The 16,624-nt window shown below is 33.8% G+C and overlaps 1 protein-coding gene across 4 annotated transcripts in view; it reads right to left on the reverse strand.

Annotated features, from left to right (window-relative positions):
* The window catches only part of tok (tolloid-like protein 1 tolkin), a 39,143-nt gene that overhangs the window by 13,090 nt on the left and 9,429 nt on the right, over window positions 1-16,624 (reverse strand). For 3 of the 4 annotated variants that reach the window (XM_018512198.1, XM_018512193.1, XM_018512182.1), the window contains exons 2-11: window positions 14,840-14,992; window positions 11,232-11,433; window positions 10,516-10,794; window positions 7,205-7,585; window positions 4,806-4,984; window positions 3,374-3,604; window positions 2,814-3,038; window positions 2,106-2,573; window positions 1,689-1,811; window positions 1,280-1,598 (exon numbers count right to left, since the gene is read on the reverse strand). In XM_018512198.1, coding sequence (XP_018367700.1) covers window positions 1,280-1,598; window positions 1,689-1,811; window positions 2,106-2,573; window positions 2,814-3,038; window positions 3,374-3,604; window positions 4,806-4,984; window positions 7,205-7,585; window positions 10,516-10,794; window positions 11,232-11,433; window positions 14,840-14,992 — 2,560 coding nt within the window. The remainder of the gene's footprint in view (window positions 1-1,279; window positions 1,599-1,688; window positions 1,812-2,105; window positions 2,574-2,813; window positions 3,039-3,373; window positions 3,605-4,805; window positions 4,985-7,204; window positions 7,586-10,515; window positions 10,795-11,231; window positions 11,434-14,839; window positions 14,993-16,624) is intronic. The other variant, XM_018512207.1, reaches the window with a different exon arrangement.

The raw sequence follows: 16,624 nt of genomic DNA on the forward strand, positions 1-16,624 counted from the left end.
AGCGCTATTTGTGTCATTCTATCTTCATCGTCCATTAAATGTGAAACAAGGATAGTATGACACAAATAGCGTTGATAGCGCGCTCCTCGAACGCAGCCTATATCATGCGCATCCCAAAAAACGGAGGCCATCACCTTCCCGGCCGAGCGTCTTTTGGCCGCTTTGGTCGGCTTTCGTGGCTTTCTAGCCACTCTGCAGACTGCCTATTGGACTCAGGCGTATGGTAATGGACCCACTTTTCATCCATCGTCACAAAACGTCGAAAAAAGTCCACTCGATTACGCTGCAACAAATCGGCCGTTGAATCATCAATGCGCTGCTGTTTTTGGTCGACGGTCAGCAAACGCGGCACCCATCGCGCCGATAGCTTTTTCATCTCCAAAAGATCGTGCAAAATGTATCCCGCCCGTTCTTTTGAGATGCCCACGGCCTCAGCTAACTCGCGCAACTTCACTTTACGATCACTCAAAACGATTCGATGCACTTGCTTTACGATTTCCGCATTCGTAGCCTCTTTAGGCCTTCCAGAGCGAGGTGCGTCTTCGGTGCTTGTACGACCCATTTTAAATTCACTAAATCATAGTTAAACTGTTGTTCTCGAAGGAGCAGATGTAGGATAACATTTCTGCAACCATTGCAATGATTGTTCAGAAGTTTTTCCCATCAAAAAACAATGTTTGATCAAGATGCGATATTCCTGTTTTTCCATTTTTTTTACGAAGGCGAAAGTAGCGTCACTCAAACGACTGTAGCTTGTAAACGAATGGACGAAATGTCATGAAACTTCATACATAAACTAGTGACAGATGAGTCTCTCGAAATGAATCATGTTCATTTTCTAGTGGCGCCACCTATTGAAAAATCCCGGGACTTTTCAGCCCATATAGATAGCGTTTATTAGTTTAGCTGAAACGCCACTATCTCATATTAGGCGCCTATCTCATAATAGGGGGCTTTCCTCTATTGTATAGATACATGCATTATATGATGTATACAATGTAGATATGTATATGTACAACGAATCAATTTGATTTTTAATTTTTTCTGTGAGGAAAAAAAGCAAAGAAAAAAACGGGCATTTTCTTAGAACAAACACCATTCTATATACATATATGCATTGATTGCTTAGTTAAGTACTGCTGAGATAATATGAGTAAATACATCGATCAAAACATGACGAACTATATAACGCTACGTTTTTTTCTGTAATATATAAAGATCTTATATTATACTGCATATATAAGCTAGATATTATAAGATAGTCGACACGAAATAAAACCTGTTATCAGATGTAAAAGTAATCCTCATAAAGTTGCCTTCGGATGTGATAAGTGGCGGTAATCGTGCACCACAAAATATTCCATGTTTTCTAAGAACGTCATCGCCAAGCTTACTCGCCACTTCTACAGAATCGTACTCGCATTCTTCCTGGTATACATTGTTACCTTCGAGATCAAAATGTGTGAAGTTTAGAGTGATACGAAATTGAGGCGGAGCGATAATTTCCCAGACACAGTTTTTGTTTCCTGGATAAGTTTCGGGAAAGGATGGACTCGTAATAGTACCATTACTATCATCGAAAAATCCACCACAAGCATCTATTAAAATAGAAAATTTTACTTATTATACTGGCTAATTAAATTAAACAGATTTTCCAGAGATTTTAAGAGAGAACCGGTGCACCTTACCTTCGCAATGTTTGCCGTCAGAATGTAACTCGAAGCCAATTTTACAAGAACATTCGTATCCACCGAGTGTATTGATGCAATCATGTTCACAACCGTGATCCGTTAACACACATTCGTCGAATTCTTAAACATTAAAGTAACATCGTTCGTTATGTACGATTATTGTATTAGGTTATTATACTAATCCTACAATGAGTCTATAGTCGGAAGTCTTAGACTTAATCGATGAAGTTGGCCAATCAGCGTTAGTCGAACAAGTTGGCTATTGGTCAACTTCACCGATAAGACTTAGGACTATCGACTACCGACTCATTGTAGAATCAGCATTAGGTATAACAATGAAATTAACACGTAAGAGTGTGGTATATATTATACGATAGGCTCTTGACTACTACTGTTTTCTGCTGTTTTACGTACCTTTCATAAAAGTAGCCGAGAAACCGGCCTTTTGAACGGAACCGTCGCTGACAAACTTAACGAGTAGCTTGTTCCCCGTCGACTTAATATCTGGTGGTATCTTGTACCCGCAATAAACGCCGATTAAGGGAGAATCGTTGTTATGTCCGTCACGCACTTCGACATAGTCGTACACGCAATTGTCATGATTCTCGATCTCGAAAGACTGGAATTTCAAGGCCACTTGATAATCTTGAGGTACAGACAATTTCCACACGCACTCTTTGCTGGATTGATACTCCTCTGGATAATTTGGTGATTCCAGATGTCCTACGCCATCTAATTCAACATCACCACCGCAAACAGCCTCGTAATTCGCCGTGAAACCACGATGGCCACTTTGCCTAGCGGACGTTACGTACGTTACCAGCATACGACTTCCACTCGACACTATTGGTTCGTGCATCTTACCGCTGCCGCAATATCGACCTGAATTAAATGAAAGCGGAGAGTTTGAGATTATTAATAAGAATTATAGAATCACTACTAATTCCTGCGAATAACGTTCTCTAGTAGAACCACACATAATTTTAATGCATTCCTTATACATTTCCTAAATACTCTTTTCTATGTCTTTTTTTCCATGTATTATATATTCGCATTATCGGGATCATTACAGAACGCAAAAGCAAACGCAAACTTAATTTTTTAAAGAAGAAAAATTCTCACCTAGTACTCGGCTCTTATACCAGTACCCATCTCGAATCTCAAGATAATCGCTACGGCAATAATCGCTTTTGAATATGTCGAGAGACGTGATATTTAGTATAATACGTTCGCCATGCGTCGCCGTAATCCTCCATTCGCACCGTTCTCCATCGCCAGATGGAGAATTATTCGGATGATTTGGTGATCCAAAACTACCACTGTTCTCCTGAAAAGTTCTACCGCATTCTGCAAAAATTCATCAAATTTATTCATTTAATCAGGTTAAACTGAATTAGTTAAACGACACTGGCATACATGTATATTTTAAACGAAACAAAGTGAAAAAATTTTTTTAATTTTTCAATTTTAGTACGTTCACTTATCTTAAATCTTGTTTTCATCAATTGTACATATTTCGTACTGTGTCAGCTATCGAAAAATTTGATTGTAAAAGTTAATAAATACATATGATATTTCAATATCAAGTTTTCTCTCTTTTTAAAACAATATTTAAATTTTATAACTATTTTATTTAAAGATTCCAACAAAAATGCACAAAAACAATTGAATAGGCTTCTTACTGTGACACTTGTACAAAAGGTTCGTTTGTGCGATATCGCCCTCGCTCAGTCTAATTCTTTGTCCGATTTCGGGTCTCTTCTTTCCATGAATTTCCATAGGTAAGATTGTGTCCAGATAAGTACCTTTCGAAAAGGTATTCTTTGCATAATGCATAATAGAATCATAATCATAAGGCAAACCGAGTGAATTCACTTCTTCCTCAGTCAATTTATTGAAATTGTATTCTTGACCTGTAACACAACATTTAATATTTTCGCCCCGAAAAAGAGTTTCTGTGTGTGCGTGTGCGTGGGATGTGTAGGCTTATATCAGATAAATTATTGTTTTGCACAGGAAATATAAAATATGTGTTCTACTGTGTCGATGCATCTTCTAATAATTTTCGATATTCCAAACCTCTTCTATTACACCAAATATATAATATTTTGTATTTCACATGTCAATAAAGACGATACATGCATGTAACGAACAAATATTTTCAAAACGATAATAAGTGCGTATACTAAACGTAAGTGCCTGATATTAGAAAACATATCGATCTTTCAAAATTAAGACCATGTGTATTGTTAATAATTGCAGAGGTCAATGATGGAAGTACTTTTTGTATACCATTAATTAAAAATGGAATATGTTTTGGCGAAATATCACGATCATATTTTTAATTAAATAATTTCAGATGATAAAGACCCTATAATGCTATATTAGCGTTCTCTTAAGCTTTGAAATAAGAGCACAGCTTGAGCTTTAAAAGCGCCAATTAGAATGCAGACAATTAGAGCATAATTATATTTCTGATAATCTTTTAAAGCTTCTACGTACGTCTAAACAATGCAATAATTTTGAATAATAAGATACATTTTCGTATAATTCAAATGAACCTTTTGTCTATTGCACAGCATTGTGTCAATAATATATTATATGTTTTACGATATTTATTCAATTATACAGCGTAAGTTACACAATGTTTAGTAAAATTTTGTCAACTATAATATAAGTAAAATTCACATCGGATTGTATAATATGTGGCAGTTGGATATTTGATAAATCTCCATATCAGATCTATTATAATGAAAAGATTAATCAAGATCAATTTTGAGAATGATTTAAAAAGATATATGATGAATAAATAAGTAATAAGTATGAATATATCGATGGTCTAATTACAATTATAACTTTGTTAATAAAAGGAATCTGTGTTCAAAAATTTATACAAACTCATTCCAAATAACTTGGCCAGTAAAATTTAGAAAATGACTTAAAAAGATAGGAATCATTTTTGTAACATCTTCTCTGAGATCTCGCCATTATTTCTACTTTAACAACGTATTTTCTTTTTGCAAAGCTCGATTGTATAATCACACACACACACACACGCGCGCGCGCGCGCGCATCTTGTAGTCACAATTTCGGAGTAAATCAGAAATTACTTACCACTCATAATATTATCGCGGATGATTTGTACATGACGATCACGATCCGGTCGAGTATGTTCGTGCCAAAATCCAACGACGTGACCCAACTCATGTACAACTATACCAAACTTATCGCAGTTTTTTCCGATGCTAATAGCCTGCGGTCCGTTACCTCTCTTTCCAACGAAAGAACAACATCTGTCAAGAAAGTTTATTTTGTCGTTGAACATACACTTGTAACGAACACAATTCTTTATCTTTTCTCCTTTTGCAATAATAGTGTAAAATCGTATAAAGAAGGATATTTCACCTTAGAAATGATAATATATCTTGTATATATTGCTACGCGAGGGGCACTACTTATATTTTGAGCCTTGGCAACACTGAGTGTTGTCAGGTACCATCGGACGTTTCCACTAGAAAGTTTGACATTTTTGACCATAACCTTCTTCAGAACGTTTTGTTATTTGAACGCGATTTGTATTGTTTACAGTCACTTGAAAATTGTGTCTCAGCGAAAAAATGGAATTAACTCGTGAAAATTTTCGTGCAATGATTTATTACGACTTTCGACGTGGATTATCAAGACAGGAGTGCATCGATCAACTTACTTCCACTTTTGGCGATAAAGCCCCATCCTTTGCCACTGTGAAACGCTGGTATAACGAATTTAATCGTGGTCGCCGTTCGCTCACCGACGAAAGTTGTGAAGGTCGTCCAAAATCAGTTGTTGTGTCAGAAAACATTGATGCTGTGCAAAAACTAATAATGCAAGATCGTCATGTGACATACTGTGAGATTGAGACAACCTTGGGCATTAGTTCCACCAGCATATATGAAATATTGCATAATCATTTAACCGTGAAAAAGGTTTGTTCTCGTTGGATACCCACATAATCTGACAAAATCTCAAAAAGATGCTCGTGTCGATTGGTGCAAACAAATGCTTAAGAAATACAATGGCGGTGCTTCAAAAGACGTGTATAAGATTGTAACAGGTGACGAATCATGGATCTATGCGTATGAGCCGGAAACTAAACAGCAGTCGACTGTATGGGTGTTTCAAGATGAACCAAATCCAACAAAAGTTGTTCGCGCTCGAAGCACTTCGAAACAAATGGTCGCCTGTTTTTTTGGAAAAACTGGTCATGTGGCAACAGTGCCTTTAGAGGAACGTAGAACGGTCAATTCTGAATGGTACACAACCATTTGTTTGCCGGAAGTTTTCAGTGAAATAAGGAAAACAAACAAGCGCCGCCGGATCATTCTTCGTCAAGACGATGCCAGCTGTCACACATCTCGTCTAATAACCGACTATTTGAGCACACAAAAAATCGAATTAATGGGTCATCCGCCGTACAGTCCTGATTTGGCACCAAACGACTTCTTTTTGTTCCCGAACGTCAAGAATAAATTGCATGAACAACGATTTTCGTCGGCAGAAGAAGCCGTTGATGCGTTCAAAGACCATATTTTGGAGGTGTCTCAAGCGGAATGGAAAAAATGCTTTGACAAGTGGTTCGAACGCATGCAAAAGTGTATAGATCATAAAAGAGAATATTTTGAAAAACAATAAATGACAAATTATTGTTTGTTTATTATTAGGCTCAAAATATAAATAGTGACCCTCGTATGTAATTATTTTACGAGAAAAGGAAGAATAATGTAAAAAATGATATATCTCTTTTAAAATAATAATAATTACTCGAAAATAGAGTTGTTCATAATATAAAATAACACAGGCTTACAAAAAAAAGTACCTTGTGCTGGAGTGGAGACCCAGCTATTTTTATGTATTTTGAGTCGCTGAATACGAATCTGATATAAAAAAATAAGACCATCCAGAGCAAATTTTCAATTTAGAGCGAAAAAATGACCCATTTTTCCTCATTTTTTGACTCATTTTTTCTCTCTAGATTGAAAATTTACTTTGGATGGTCCTATTTTTATGTCAGATTCGTATTCAGCGACTCAAAATATTAGGTGTTGAATTTAATTCCTGCTGCTCGCTTAATTTAAAACAATGTTCCACACCTTTAAAAAATCTAAAAAAAATTTTTTTAATGTAATATGCTGAAAAGTGTGTCAAACTTTTTAGCATATTACATTACAAAAATTTTTTTTTAGATTTGTTAAAGGTGTGGAACATTATTTTAAATTAAGCGAGCGGCAGGAATTAAGTTCAACACCTAATACATAAAAATAGCTGGGTCTCCACCCCGGCACAAGGTACTTTTTTTGTGGACCTGTGTAATTGGACAACAAATTGTACAAGTCACGCGCTATATGTACATATATATATATATATGTACATATATGTATATATATATGTACATATATATATGTATATATATATGTATATGTATGTATATATATGTATAAGGACAAATGTAGTAGCGTCTATTATGCACGACTCACCCGCAAGGTCTTTCCGTAAACAAAATATAATTAGGATGCTCTCTAGGCACCCTCTCTACAAATTTTACGCAAGTGAAGTTTTCCCAGTGTCTCATCGCCTGCTTGAATAAGGCTTTGTGTGCGCCGGAAAAATTGCCATCGATCTCATAGGGAATCACACCGTGATCCCACACTCGTTCCTTTCTCGCAGTAGCTGCTCGACGTATTCTACTTAAATATGCGCCGCTTTTGTTGGCTAAATATTTTGGTTTGTGTTCTATATCGTAGAATTCGATGGAGCGAAGGCGTCGATCGTGTATGGAAACAATTTCATCCGACGCATCGACAATAAGGCCATGCATTCGTCGATTACATTGACTGTGAGGACATCTCCGCAAAATTCTGAGAATATACGTACAAACATACAATAATGCGTAATAATATTACACACACACAACGCGCTTGCGTACGTTCGCACAAATTCATACACGCACACGTACACACTTAATATACGTATGGATGTACCGTCAAATTCCGACTCCAGCACGCGTACGTTATATAACTAACAATATTTTATACTTTTATTTTTTGACGAACAAAACACATAAAAATAAAAATAATAATTGGAAATGTAGGTAAAGCCGAAACCAACAGCAACAATAGAAATATAAAACTTGCGCAACCAGAAATATTACACGTCTGCTATGTGATGCAAAACAAATTTGAAAAAATAATATAAAATATTGTCTTTTTTTTTTCAAAAATAAGCATTTGCGAAACGGAGAACGATTTCGCCAGTATAACGGTAAAAGAGAGTTGCTAGGCGTAAATTAATGGCACTGTGCAGAACATGTAACTTTTTACGAGAGCGGACAAAATTGGCAATTGACGCTGGCAATTACGACAGAAACGCAACGTTAGAGATCACATTTGATTGTATCGCGATTGGAAGAATAAAATGAAACTAATTGAATCCATGATACCTAATGTTGGTCGAACAAACATCAACCAATGATGGTTATTTATAAAATCGTTTTGGTTTGTGTTCTATATCGTTAATATTAAATTTCTACATTTTATTTCGTAAATTCCTTTGCGTAAAAGAAATCCATCTAGCTAATTATGTAAATGTAATCAATTGGCGCGTTGTAATGCAAGCTATCTAATTGTGGTAAGAGGTGAACTCGACAGCGAGAATTGGCGGGGACGAGTGATTAAAATAAGATCACTAAGAAGATCAAGAAAGATCGCTGTTGCACCTGCTCTATCAAGGTCTCGTAATAGTGTATGGAAAATTGAAATATCACGCCGTACCGGCATCGAGTTAATCGGTGCACCGTGCAGGCCCTTAAATAAGGCTGCGAAGGCGTTCCTGAATCAACAAACCGTTACAATTAATTAGCGTGTCTCACGTGTAAGCCGCCCTTAAGCAGTATACGACCGTAAGCACTTGGTGAGAAACAGAAGTACAGAAGTGTACGTTAATAAATCCGGTTGAGATGCATTTACCGTGCTTCCTTTATAGTTTATACACATAGCTCATTGCGCCTATAGTGCTGTGTTGCGAGGAAATCAGCGATCTATTCCACTACCTCGACGATATATATGTATATGTATATGGTATGACTAGATACGATCTACTCTTACTCTTCGGGGAGGATGGGAAGAAAAACTAGAAAGTCTTACACGCGACAAATGCGCGATATTTATATTCGTTATTGTTGCTGTTAAAAATGATGGGAGTGTGGTCAGTGTTATATAATATATGTGACACTTTTACATATTTAAATATAACACTTTGCACAATTAACGTAATAAATCTTTTTTAGTTTGAAAAAGTTTACCGTATGCTTCAATTTTAAAATAGTTTTCCAGAAGAAATCAAGTAAGGGTTTTAACAAGAGAGACGAACACTTGAGAATTGAAAGAAAAACATAGTCGTTGTTTGTTAAATATGTCATAATAGTAGTCTTCGTTTCGCTTTGCGAAGCTTAGTCGTATAGTTAGTCGTATGGTCGTATAACATATATACTCTGCGCACGTGTGCACATCAGTGTGCTAATCCTATAGGGGTGAAAGCTCAAAAGGGTCGCGATACATACGTAGAGATTAGGGAGCGCACCGGACGTAGATTGAGCTTTGAAACAGGCTTACGAAAGCGCATGTTTACGCCCTATATATCTGATACTGCAGTGAAACATGATCTTATATGGTATAGTATTCCCAACGAAGCTCTAGAGAATTCTGGGGAAGAGTTTTTCTGGATCCGCGAATGTAGCGGATACGAAACGGGGATCAATGGAAACTCTAGAAAGGATGTGAGCGACGTTTTTTTTTAAAATACATATATACGACGGATTTCTTCAAACTTCATAAACCAGGTAAAATAACGGTGCTTTATCGATCCGTCTGTCCAAAATTTCCATCAAATTATATTATTGCATATTCTTGACGTATTCAGCATGTTTATATATACATATATTCGGTTTATATATACATATATTCGGTTTATTTATCTATATGCGTGCACACCTCTTATCTGATTGCAAATTCTATATCATTGATAATATGAGATTATGACTGCTGATGTAGTCTAAAAAATTGTCAAAATGATTCGATACACTCCGGATGAAAGATAATAATAATTAAAAAATAAGGAGGACTTTTTTGATGTTTAATTGACAAACAGACATACGAAATATACGTGGTGTTCAAAACACATAGCTGCCAATGCTGACAAGTTATTGGCAGTTCGAAGGCTGAAAATGCCGGGACAGATAGTAACGGACCCCATTTTCCAGCTTTACGACGATATCCATTGTTATTAGCATTGCGAGATAGCTCCCATTAGCGGAAATACCGTTGACGATACTTAGAAATTGATGCAGTTGCCAGTAGCCAAGTAAAAGAACAATAAGGCCATGTCAAGTTGCAAATTTACATGTTTGAAATTTACACTATTTAATTGGGCACTCACAGTAAATAAATGAGTCGATTATTTTCATTATATCCGAAAACGCGTATTACGCGTACTGCATATAATTGTATATACAATGAAAGATACTATAATCTGCAGTGTCTTTTATGTATAACTAGCATTATCAACTTATGCTATCTAACCAGTATTATCAATTTGTGTTATCAATTACATATTAAGATTTACTATACTGCATATACATATAGTATACGCTAGCAATGCAGGAGAAAAACGGAACAAATACCGAATCAAAGGAAGTAAACGATACATCGCAAATACCGAATGATTGGACAAGCATGTTAATATGTTAAATAACAATCGAATATCTATATTTGATTAAATTTGATCTTTCTACCTTTTGCGATGATGACGACGACGTCGGTTTGACGATACTTTTTGCGTACTCGTTTCAGATAACGAGGTAGATATTTCTTTGACGCCGTCTGTATGTATGTGGCCTACATATTTATTATCCCCGAGAGTTAAAGTTGTAGTAGTTGAAAATTCGAGAGGTATGTCGTCATTCGATTGTCTGGCTTTCATTGATTTCGATATCCAAGTCCTCCTGGAGAGCTGTCGATGAGTTTGTCGTCCAGAGTGCCTTTTCTTCGAAACTTGGGTCGAGGATTCCAATCTGATAGACACAATAATAGACAGGACTATCAGATAATAGGTATCATTTTTTATACTTTGTGTTAACACGCATGTATTAAACTACCTATAAATTGCAAATAAATATACAATAGCGTTAAATATTTCCGGACGGTATATGTCATTTTCATCTTCAGATATGTAGAGAGAACAGATATCAAAAGATGGTATTATTTATTATCATGCATAGCACATTTTTGAGATTTTTATTTACTGTATATAATATCTTTTTTTTTCTGTTTAGAATTTATCTCAACACTTATAATGTTCCTCACACACAATACTTGAAGAATGTGCAACAAAAAAGAAAATTTGTTAAAAATATTAGATATGTTTTATTAAATATTCTTGTATATCACACACGTAGCGTACATATATAGCAAAGTAAATAAATATTGCAATACATAAATTCATGTAAACCTGAATTTGAAGCCTTCTTTTTTTACTGCGGAATTAATATCATCGTTTCTAGCAGTAAAGCTGAAATCATCGGGTTCATCACCCGTACTATATTGGTTTCGATTTATCATGATAGGCTCTGGCTTCTCTTGGACGACCATTTCATCGTGCTCATGAAGCATCTGTTTGTTAGCATCGTGTTTGCTCTTAAACTGGAGAATCTCTGAAATAAACAATATCATTTCTCTTCAAGTTAAATATGAAAGCTACTCATAAATATATCTCGCTATACAGGGTGTTAGTTAAGTATGTTCCCAAACTCAACAGAGCGATTCTTTGATTTATTTCAAGTAAAAAAGTCCATATAAACATGTGTCCTAAACGACTTAGTTTCCGAAATACAGGATAGGTCGAGCAGGAACTCAACCTTGGCCTCCTAGATCACCAAACTTAAATCCTTTGGATTATTTCCTTTGGGGGCATCTGAAATCATTGGTTTATACCACCCCAACTGAGAATGAGAATGATTTGAGGAATCGAATAGTTGCTTCATGCGAGGCAATACGTAACACACCTGGTATCTTTGAGCGTGTACGTCAATCTTTGAGAAGAAGGCTCGATGGATGTATCATGGCGCAAGGTGGACATTTTCAACAATTCATCTAATTGTTTTATTTCATCAGAAGAACTGAAGCCTGTTTTTGTTTTTCTGTTTTTGACTAGTTTTTGTCTAGTTCAAGTTGTATTTCTTTCAAATAAACAGATTATTATTACACGGTTAAATTTTTTTATTTCGGAAACTAAGCCGTTTAGGACACATGTTTATATGGACTTTTTTACTTGAAATAAACCAAAGAATCGCTCTGTTGAGTTTGAGAACATACTTAACTAACACCCTGTATATACACTACTCAACAAAATTAAAGGATCACTTGTTCCACCTGCAAAAATAGGTAAATTTCGAGATAGAATAACTTCGTCAAAAATCATCGTATCGAGATTTTTAAAAAAGTATTTTAAAGCTTGAAATCTCTTCTTTTCAAACCTGTACTTTAAAAAACCGTATTACTCATATTTCATAAAGTTGCACAAACATAAATGAAGATGCATCAGATCTCAAAATTTGTTACGAAATTTGTGAAGTTCTACGGAGCCAAGTAAAAATTGTACACAAATGCGGTCTACATTTTTCGAAAAAGTGAACCTTTCCTTTCAATTTCTTTTTTTATGAAGCTTCGTACGATTTTTTTTCACCTGGTTATTCAACGTCGAAGCAAAAAGGGTCGTTTTTGCTTCAACGTTGAATAACTCGGTGAAAATAAATCGTATAGAGAGGTCAACAAAAATGCAAATTAAAGGTAAAGATTTACTCTTTCGAAAACTGTGAACCGCATTTGTGCACAATTTTTACTTGGCTCCGTAGGAACCTCGCAAATTTCATAAAAAATTTTGAGATCTGATGCATCTTCATTTATGTTTGTGTAACTTAATGAAATATGAGTAATATAGTTAATGGAGTAATATGGAACTTCGCAAATTTCGTAAAAAATTTTGAGATCTGATGCATCTTTATTTATGTTTGTGTAACTTTATGAAATATGAGTAATATGGTTTTTTAAAGTACAAGTTTGAAAAATAGAGATTTCAAGCTTTAAAATGCTTTTTTGAAAATCTCGATACGATGATTTTTGACGAAGTTATTCTATTTCAAAATTTGCCTATTTTTGCAGGGTGGAACAAGTGATCCTTTAATTTTTTTGAGTAGTGTGTAATAGATACAATTAAATATTTCTTAAAATTACAAATTCGAGGTGTGCGTATGTGTGTATTTTTGTGTTTATTAAATAACGAATTTGATTAGGCCGGAATCAGACTATGCATTGAAGATTGAGATTAAAAATTAAAGATTGAAATTTCACCAATGAGGACAAGAAAATTTTGATTCCTTTTGTTCTGATTGGTCAAACTTCAATCTTTCGATCTCATTCTTCATGCGTAGTCTGATTCCGGCCTTAGACGCACTCAGTGCGTACTATACATATTAAAGTCATCGTGCACAAATTGTGTTTAATAGAATATAAGAAACAGATTAAATCATGAAATTCTCAATACATTTTACTGTACTGTTAAAATATGTATTTTATAATTTAAAATATTTGCCTTTTACTCTTTTACACTCAGATTAAATCAGTATACAACAGCTTTAATATGCACCAGTGCGCACTTAGTATGTCTAACCAAATTCGCTAAAAGTAAAATCAGGGCCGCCGCAAGCAGATGTGCAAGTTGTGCATTGTACAAAGGTGCATTAACAAGAGGGGCGCTAAATTAAATTTAATCCTCCATCTGCAATCATATTTTTACTCTTTTCATCAGCAATCTGCATTTTTAATCCAGCCTTTTACTATTCTATATTAGCCTTTCAAAAAATGTGAACATTTTCAAGGTTACTTTTCGACATCTTTACCCCAACAAGATCTTTATTAACAAAATATTTTTTAGAAGAAGAAATCTTTTCTTTATTTAGGAAAAATTTGAGAATTAAATTTTATTTATATATATATATATATATATATTTAAAAAAAACTCAGATTGCGCGCGCGCACAAAAGAAGGGTAAAAAAAGAAGGATCAAAAAAGATTCAAAATCGATTCTAAACATTCGTAACACCAATTGCGTGTGCACCCTTATTCTGCCAGATTTAATTTCTTTCGAAACATACTGTACTGTATATTAATTTAAAGAAATTAAAAATCTAATTACAAAAGTTAAAACTACTGGTTGGAAAAGATAGTCATTTATTTGATAATGTTATCAAAATTTTTCAATACACGCAGAGCCATATACATACACATAAAACAATTTTGGCATCAAATATGGCCCTGAAAAATAAAAATTTTCAATTCCTAATATAAATTCTCATTCTTCTCATTTTTGTTCTAAAAAAAAGATAACATGATTAAATTGCAGCGCTTTGCTTAAATATATATTTAGAAATTATTTAAAAACATATAAAAAAATGAAAGAAAAAGGGGCCACGAGCCTAAGAATAAGTCGTTAGGAAATAGTGATGTTTTAAAAAATACAAAATAAATATGTCATGTAGTCACAATATAAAATTATAATATGCCGGCAATGAACAATATAAACAAACACAAACGTTTCGATCCCTGTTGGATCATTATCAATGTTAGATACATAAAAATAAGACGGTGAAAATATATTACAAAGTTAAAAATTAAAATTCGCTCTCAATCGCAAGTAAAAATGTAATAAAACTCACAGTAATTAATAAAATAAAATTCGATCAGTATGAGTAAAGAAGTTCTGTGAACGTTGTAATAAGTTGCAATACATGCTTAAAAACATATCTTATTTAAAAGATTGATAAATAAAAATATTAACAAATACGGCAAAATCTCCTTTGCATAAAGACGCCATAAATATGCCAGCGGCGACCCTAAATAAAATTATAAGTAACTATAAAATCATGATTGAGTAGAGTGACAAAAACTATTGGGAAGTGTCAGTATTGTATTCCAACGATTTTTATTACAGAAAGATTTTTATTACTGCATTTCTCTATATATTTATTTATTTTTTCAAATAATATATTATACCTATATTACCTGTCAAACCTTCCTCTTCCACCTGTAGACCTTCTTTTAATATCTCTTCTCTATATTTTTTCAATTCTTCCAAGTAGCTTTTATTTAATTTTTGCTCGCGCCATTCTGTGTCGTATTTAATATTTGGCAGTGCAATGTCACCGAGAAAACCGCCTGAAATTAATCATATACAATTAGAGATGAAAATGATCAAATTTTACGATAATTTACTCGGTAATTTACGGTAAATTAGTCAGTAATTTATGGAGGCTGGTAAAATGGTAATTTAAAAAAATTATAAAGATAAAGTAATTTGATTTAAGAGTATTTAGTCATTAAGTTAAAAAGTTGAAAAACACTATTTAATTTAATTTTTCATTTCGATACTACATAATTACATACTGATAGAATAATTAAGAAACTATATAGGTACGTAGTAACTAGAGAAACTTCAAATAAATTTTTATTAAAATTTTTAAAACAAAAAGTGTGACAGGTACAGTAGTTCTTAAAAGTTAAGAAGTTAACTATATTTTTTATACCTTCTAAATTTATAGCCTACGGAGTAAATAGAAAAACTTTAAATAAATTTTTTAATTTTGAAAACAAAAAGTGTGACAGGTACATAATCTTATATTTCTCATACCTTATAAATTCATTATAATACTTTTATTTGCTTGCTATTTTAATTTTAGTGACTGTCTAGTTTTTACTAGAATAAATACAAAAATAATATAACCACATATATCAAACAAAAATATATCAATTATATATTTATATAATATATATAAAAAATAAAATAAACTTATAATTGCAGAATTGCACCATTGCAAGAATACTTCAGTAAAAATATAGAATAACCCTGTAAAATGAATAAATAAATAAATTAATTAATTAAATGATAGAAATAGAAGAATAAAGTATATTATATATATCATTTAATTTTAAAATTTTATACATAAGAACGAAAATACAGTCTATCTGTTGCATAAAATTATAAGAAACAAATTTTATCAAAATTATCAATAAATTACCATTTTACAGCAATTTTACCGTAAGTAATTGTAAGATTGAATTTTACCGTATTTTTACATCTCTATAATATACAATACATTTATTGTTATACGATTCTATTCTATAAACGAATTATAAATACACGCGTTGCACGCGTAATAAATTAGAACTCTTCCAGTTTACGATGTAAGCGTATATACGCATCCCTGCGTGCGTTGGCGTCCGTTTCGGTTAATTAATTAGGCGTTCACGCACGCGCGCTTACATGCATATGATCACACCTCGATAAGTATTAACGAGGTTGAAATCGCTGAGATTGTATTCGCAGCGACATATCCATAAATACAGCTTTATAAGAACAAATTGCATATATATAGCTGCGATTACAATTTATTCTATATCATACGTGCCTTCAGGGCTATAAGTTACTTATAATAATTGTCTAGTCATAGTATAACAAATTTAAAAAAAAATACCTAATGCAAAAGTTTAACACATACATTTTCTATGTAGAATTGCGAGTGCGGCCCTGCACAGCTTCCGTATACGAATGCATGTATATACACGATGCAGCCGGTTACAAACCACGTAATGCCAAACCCCTGTCCGTTTCGAATCGGTGATTTCGTACCATTCAGGCAGGAGCATCGTCCGAATGTTCACGTAAAATAATTTCATTGTATTTCATGTATTTATTACAACTAATAAACGTTCTTCAAATCAACTCTTCTTTTAATTTTTGCTATCGTGTGTGTGTGTGTGTGTGTGTGTGTGTGTGTGTGTGTGTGTGTG

This window comes from Trachymyrmex cornetzi, unplaced genomic scaffold (assembly GCF_001594075.2).
Source record: "Trachymyrmex cornetzi isolate Tcor2-1 unplaced genomic scaffold, Tcor1.1 scaffold1121, whole genome shotgun sequence".
Classification (NCBI taxonomy): Eukaryota; Metazoa; Arthropoda; class Insecta; order Hymenoptera; family Formicidae; genus Trachymyrmex; species Trachymyrmex cornetzi.